Here is a 7,311-nt window from a genome sequence, read left to right as displayed (position 1 = left end):
AATCGGACTGGCTGAAACGGCTTAGAATTACTTGAAGCGTACTGGCTTTCAGTTTCACCAATGTGGGTGGGGGATCAGGCAAATTGGTTAAGTTCCAACAACACACGCGGAAAAAACCTGAGGATGAAAAAACTCAACTTAATTTGCCTGATATTACGCTACCAGACCACTTACCATAAGGTTGGTGTCATGTTACAGCACAGTTTCGCAGAATTATGGGGACGTTTTGAGGAATTTTTGGCAATTTTTTTTTTCCAAAATTTTTCGGAAAACTTTGGTCAGCAGGTTCGAGTCGTAAACCAATCCAAAAAACTAGTCTAGTACCCCTTGTCTATGATCCGATTTTTTTTTGGATTTTCAATCCGTTCACAATTACCCAAAAATTTGTGGTATCGGGAAAATTACCACTTGTAGCTTGCTTTGAGTTGGGATACACAATAAGACACCGTACGAAATTTTATTGCACAAAAAAGTTTATAAAGATTAGACTAGTCTTACAGTTTTTGACGGTTTTGGAGATTGGGCGGTCACCGGGAAAAAGCCAAAAACTTCGGGTGTCGAGAAAAACACAGCTCCACTTTGACCACAGGCCTCTCTTCCACCAGTCTGCTCTTTCGCCAGACTGCTCTGTCGGCTCTTTTGGCTAATCGAATTTCGGCCAACTGAGCCCTGGGCGAATTTCGGCCAATTCTGCTAGCTACTCACTATAACGACTTTCGGCTATTTGGACACTTGATCAACTGGACACTCGGCTAACTGGTCAATCGGCCAACTGGACAATCGGCCAACCGGACACTGGGGGGCCAACTGGAGACTCGAGACAATTAATATACTCGGCCAAATGCATTCGGGTCTTGTGTGAGGGAAAGATAGAAAATGATGCAGTCGTCCAACTCGGCTAAGTGCACTCCGCCAACTGGTTGCTAAAATTTTCGTATTTTTTGCCAATGAGAATATGCCGACGACTTTCGAACTCGGCCAACCTTCGAATACGAGAAGGTGACGACTTTTAAACAGCTTTGACTGAGTCACTGAGACTCTTGTCGTGAAGAGAAAGACCTCGGTCCCTTGTGTCGACTTCGTGAGAGAAGACTCGAGTCCCTTGTGCAATTGCGCGAGAAAAGACTTCGGTGTCCCTTCGTGTCCCTTGTGCAATTTCGCGAGAAAAGACTTCGGTGTCCCTTCGTGTCCCTTGTGGGGCGCCAAAATGTGCGCGCCAATCTACACACTTCGTAATAAAATCTCTTTTCAAACACTTGAATTAACGAGTTTTTTATCGGGAAAATAACTCTGGAAATTTCGTAATACAATGATATTTTTAACAAACTTTTTTATTGTTATCGGTAACATCGGACACAAAAAACTGCATAACTCAAAGCAAGCTGCAAAAATGGCCAGTATCTGTCCTTGAGACAAATTGATCTTTTTAAAGGTCAGCCTTAATCAAGGCTGAACCAAATTAGAGCGAAAAGACGGTTAAAATCGGTTTTTTTTTGGGGGGGGGGGGGTCGAACCTGGTTACGGAGCATCCCATCAAGTTCGGTGCATATTCGAGTTCTAGAAAGGAAATGAACTAGTTGGGATTCGAACCGGCGCCGAACCCGCCGGGACGCACCATGTATACGCTTGGCTACTGTCCCTGTATGAATTTACATTTATATGCATTTATACTCTCGCACATTTACGTTTATATGCATTTGTACTATTGTTTTATATTTGCGCTGCAACAACTAGCATTTTTCCATAAACGAAAAATAATGATTCTACATTTGAATTTCTCAAAGTTTTTTGGTTGTGTTCGTAACCGAACACAAATGACATACACCTTGATTACTCAAACGTAATTCAACTTAGTTGATTATAAATCTCGTTTTTGAACTATATTTTTGAAGAAAATTTAAATTAGCTTGTTGTTCAGACTGCAAGTCTCCACATGAAAGTAACTTAACTGTGAATTTTGCGGTTTTTGTCTCAAAAATTGAAAATGGAAGTTTGGAATAAATCTTGAAGGAAAAAAACTTCAAATTTTGGAAAAAACGTTGTGCAACATTTGCGCTATTTAGCTATTTTAATCGGATTTCTAATGATTGTTTCTAAAAATTGAATTTTTTAATTACCAGACATTGATCAAGACATACAAAAACATGTCATACAAAAGAAAGGGCAGTTTTAAGCGTTTTTGAAAAAAACTAATGAAGAGAAAAAGAAAAAAATCCAACATTAGTATATCCAGGACTACCTACGTTATACACACAGAAAAATAAATTTTGCAATTTTGCAAGCATTTTTTTTCAAAAAGTGTTTGCTTGAGTACGAAAATCAATTTGCGGTTGAAAAAACAAAAAACAATTTTTGGGGGCAATTTCAAAAATACTTTGTCGACACCATCAAAAAAATGCTAGTCATACACTTTCCATATATGGAAATTGTATGACTAGAATTTTTTTGACAAAAAGTTTTTCTTTTTTATTTAGTACGATACACCGACTTTTATGCCAAAACAAGCAAAAAAGCCTTTGAAAATTCGATGACACCATTTTAGCAAAAAGCATGGAAATTTTCTGACAAGTATTTTTATAGAAATTGTCTTAGTTTAGAAATTGTCTGATTAGCATTTATGGAGGTCAATCCGAGCTCACTACGATGCAAAACTTAGTGCAGATGAAAAAAAAATTGGAGTTTCCAAACCCAGGTTAAGTTTGTAAGCCATTGAAACCAAATGTTGATAGTTTCATAGAGGGTACCTCGGATCAGTTGCTCTTGGTCTATGTAAAAGTTTTACTGAATTTCATAGGAAAGTTTGTCCAAAATGGACATTTAAAACAGGCATTTCAGAGAATAAAATCTTGTGTGTGAGCTTAATTTTGTCCATTAGTGTATTTTAGAGAGTAGTCATATGCTGAAAAACCGTGTCAGCGCTTAGAACAATCAAAGAAACTGCTGTAGATTGTATCTTGAAAACTGACGGATTATTTTTTTTAAATTATGCTGTGAGCTCAGTTTGAAACGATGATTGTTCAATTGCAATCGTCATGTATCAGATTTTACCAACAGCTAATTTGGACAGAACGGAGCGTGACTTTCTGAATGCAGTGAGAAATGGGTGCGACGGGCTGGTTAAGCGATACTATCACCAAGGTTAGTTTTTCACAATTGTTTTTTGCAATTATTTTACAAATGTTCTCCAATATTTCAGAATTTTTTCAAAATTAATTTTCACATTATTTCAGAACACTTCACAATAATTTTCACAATTATTTCAGAATTAATTAGCAATTAACTTTCACAGTTATTTCAGATTCATTTCACAAAAAAATTTCACAAATATTTCAAAGTGTTGATAAAGTCGTCTCGAACGATCAAAATCAATCAAAAATGGAACGCTTACCTATCTTTTTAAAATTTGCTCGTTTGGAAAACTGAAAAAAATTAACTGAAATAATAAAACAGTCCTGATGTTATAAGTTAGCCGATTTTTTTGCGCGTTTTATAAACCGAGATCTCGAAAATTTTTATAATTGGTTGATAGGTTGAAAAAAGTGAAATGAGTCTTACATAGTTTCGCAATCTTGACATTTCAGGAGTGAACATAAGGTGCCGAACGACTGATTCTGAAACTCTCGACTCGTACGAGGCGAAAGCGGGAATGACAGCTGTGCACCTGGCCGCTTGGTATGGCCACGACTTCCTTGTCAACTTCCTCGTGGACCGAGGCTGTCCCGTAGACTCCGAGGACTTCTCGGGATTCCGACCGATACACTTCGCGTGTGCTCAGGAAAGTTTGTTGATTATGTCTCAAATGACTTGAACATCGATGAAATAGAGATATTTTAAACTGATATAAAAATTCAAGTTCTCTCAATATAGATAAATTCTAGATCGTCTGCGTACTGTATTGAAATCAAACTGAAAGTCAAGTCGTACGAAAAAAGTTGATGCAAATACGTTAGTACAGGTCTAATGGAAAATAAGCAAAAACCGCTTTCCCCAAGCCTATTAACAAAAAATAAAGTCCCATAATATTACGATTTTTGTCATATGAGGGGGAGGGGGGAGGCTGTAAAATGCTGGTGGGACTATGATGGGAGAAAGCTGAAATATATTTTTTTTATTCATGCCAATTGGGATGATTGTGATTTGAGACCTAATGCATAGGGTAGACATTCGGCCTTCGAGGCTCTTGTGAAGAAGGGGGCCAATTGTGTGGGGGCGGCCAAAGATAGCTGGACATGTTTGCACTACGCGGCTCAGAGGGGTGATGAAGACATCGCCAAAACATTACTTTCCAAGGTCAGTTCAAATCAAAGTTTTGTTTTTTATTGAGCAACACGTTTTAGAGAATAAGTAAGCTGAAATTGAGTTCAATTGTTTCTAAGTTTGAGCAAACATTTTTTTGGCTCTTAAGTCGTCTTGTAACACCCTCTCCGATATTTGATTTCTACCACAAAAAATTAGCGTTACACCGCGTAAAAAGATAATTCAGTCTGGCGAAGCCTCAATCGTGTTCAAACGAAATGCAAACATTTTCTCAGTATCGAGAAAAACAGGTTTTGAATTTTGATCATATCCATCTTTGAAAGTTTTGCCGCAATTTAAAAGTTTTAATGCTTTCATTATATGATGTGTGTAAGATGACATTAAGTCAATTAAGGGCGTTTCCTAAGCATTGTAAATGCAAAACCGTCCAACCTTCAGTGACTCTAGTTTTGAGTAAGCCAAGGTTTGTCACTTAGGTTCGGTTACGAACATAACCCAAAATTTAAATAAATTCAATTAAAAAAACCAAGTTTTTGAGTTAATGGAAAATTTTTGAAAACAATTTCCCCATTTATGAAAAATCAATCATCATAGACCTTCATGTAATTTTCTGTGCTTATGGTATTGCAAAACTAATGTATTACTAGCATTTTCCATATAGTTAAGTAATTAACGCGGGGATTAAGTAACTAAGTAACTTATTAAACATCTAAAATAAGTGAATTAGCATAAACAGAACGAGGCCAAATTTCTTTTTGTGAATTGTTGAAGGTTTTCGGTTATAATTTGTAAATTTAATTTTGTTTTCGATTGAGAAATAAATGCATGTCATTCAGTAGCGGATTCAAAAGGGAGGGAGTGGGCGGCCCGATTCAGATAAAAGGCCCCTTTTGGTCTTTTTTTTGGTTGACCAACCCTTAAATTTTTCTAAAAGCGCCATTTGCGTCTATGCATAAAATTTCTGAGCGGATTGTGCCAAAAAATGGGACTTCTTTGTCTCATTATTCCAAACAAAATTTAAAGACAATTTTTGACCTGTTTATCAAAAAAATTTCTGCTGCTCGAAAATTGATGAAAAAAGATTTTCTTTATTTTGGGAGAACTTTGAGATCTCGGAATACGAAATTGGTCTATTAAAACAACGTGGTCAAACCTTTCGAAAAAAAATCAAAAACCGCCCAAATGAAAATCAGCAAATTAAGGGCGCTTGATCTGGTTAGCTGAAATAAATCTACTGGGAAATTATTACATCATTAATTCACTAATAATTAGTCAAGTCATTAGCCTCATAGTTCCCGGAAAGCCAAAAAGATTTTTTTTGATCTCGGATAGCCGACAAAAATAAATGTAAATTGAAGCAATTTATCAAAAGTGCAAAACTATACAAGCAATGCAATTCTTACGCATAAATAGTATGATCAGCCACACTAACATTTAATGCCTTGAAACTTTTGGGATATTCTGGAAGGAATTTCTTTCGGCTATCCGGGAATGCGTCTCCGTGGTACGGTGGCGTGTCACAGAGCCAAATACCCGGATAGCCGAAAAAAATTCCCCGCCCTTAATTAAATTATAGACAATCAAAATACAAAAATTGTCTTATGAGGTAATGCGAGGGGTTGCTTTAAGAACGAAAAAAAAATCGATCGATATTTCTTAAGATCGCCGTTTTTTTTATCTATTCCGAAAAGCTATATAGATCTGAATTTCAACAAAATTTTCTCCGACAGGCAATTATATGGCGGTTTTGTACATCTTTAGTTAGTTATTAACAAAAAAATTTCAGTGTATTCAGCAATCCGGGAAGGCGACTCCGTGTTTTAATTGGATAAGACACAGTTTGAGTTGAGCTTTTTTGGTTTACCTTAATCTCCCCATAGGTTCCGTCTCCATTGTCTCCGAAGTCGTCTTGAATGTGCGCCTTGTTTGTCATTCTCGAAAGCTACAGACGAAGTATTTGTCGGCTTTATTGTTTTACTTTGCTGAAGAAAGTTCTTTTTCTGCTGTGTTGTAGGCTGAGCGTTTTCACTCCAGATTGTGTTGTTCAAAAAAAATTTTTTGCTTCTTTTTTCAATCTTTGGCTTCTTTTCTACAATATTTTGAGCTGTGGTGACAGAGTAAATTGATACACGTAATAAAACAGCCAATTAATCGACAAAGTTTTGTTTTTTACTGAGCAACACGTTTTAGAGAATAAGTAAGCTGAAATTGAGTTCAATTGTTTCTAAGCTTGAGCAAACATTCTTTTGGCTCTTAAGTCGTCTTGTAACACCCTCTCCGATATTTGATTTCTACCACAAAAAAAATTAGCGTTACACCGCGTAAAAAGATAATTCAGTCTGGCGAAGCCTCAATCGTGTTCAAACGAAATGTAAACATTTTCTCAGTATCGAGAAAAACAGGTTTTGATTTTTTGGGTTTAGTCTAATTTCAAACGTTTATTAGAACGCACATGTGAGTTAAAAAATCACAATCCAAAAAATTTTCCGCGAAACATAACTTTCATTCGTTTTTACTCATCTTCGACAAAAACTGTGCCTAAGTTACTAAAACTATCAAATATGCCATAGTCCCAAAATTCTAGGCTTTCGATTATCACAACACGGACAAAAACTGACACAATATAAACACAGACTGATGCAAGCCTTATTGTGTGCGTATTTTGCCTTCAGAAGTTGATAGAATCGTTTTTTTTTCTTACAAGGGCGGCCATCCTGACGGAAAGTCAAATTTCACCCTGCACGTAGTCTCGCTCTAAGCTTAACGAAATCGACACATCATTGTGTCGATCTGAAGTCTTGGCACAACCACCCAAGACGACCCACGATCAACGAGACCCATCTTTTAAACAAAGAAACGATATTCTTCTCTCTGTCCAAACAGCTACATAGTACATCTCTCCTCTTTTCATGAAGTCACTGCTCGAAGTTCAAAAAGAAATCTACTTCACCGTCCTTCGCTACATTCAACAAAAAAAATTAAAAACTCTCTAAACGCCGGGTCAATTGAACCAGTTCTAAACTAGTATTTATACACCAATTATATGATTGATAA

At 36.6% G+C, this 7,311-nt stretch overlaps 1 protein-coding gene across 1 annotated transcript; it reads left to right on the top strand.

The window, feature by feature from the left end:
• Positions 1-2,995: 2,995 nt before the first annotated feature.
• On the top strand, positions 2,996-4,248 carry LOC134848532 (ankyrin repeat domain-containing protein 65-like). The gene is made up of 2 exons (XM_063866032.1): positions 2,996-3,138; positions 3,582-4,248. The coding sequence occupies exons 1-2, from the start codon at positions 3,033-3,035 to the stop codon at positions 3,806-3,808; spliced, it is 333 nt and encodes a 110-aa protein (XP_063722102.1). The 5' UTR covers positions 2,996-3,032; the 3' UTR covers positions 3,809-4,248.
• The last annotated feature ends 3,063 nt before the right edge of the window (positions 4,249-7,311 follow it).

Source organism: Symsagittifera roscoffensis, chromosome 6, assembly GCF_963678635.1.
Source record: "Symsagittifera roscoffensis chromosome 6, txSymRosc1.1, whole genome shotgun sequence".
Classification (NCBI taxonomy): Eukaryota; Metazoa; Xenacoelomorpha; order Acoela; family Convolutidae; genus Symsagittifera; species Symsagittifera roscoffensis.
This window is presented reverse-complemented; position numbering and strand designations above follow the sequence as displayed.

Excerpts from the sequence above, each read along its gene's own strand:
- LOC134848532 (XM_063866032.1), top strand. The coding sequence starts at position 3,033 with ATGTATCAGATTTTACCAACAGCTAATTTGGACAGAACGGAGCGTGAC. Across the intron at positions 3,139-3,581 it reads TAAGCGATACTATCACCAAG|GAGTGAACATAAGGTGCCGA; the intron begins GTTAGTTTTTCA and ends TTGACATTTCAG.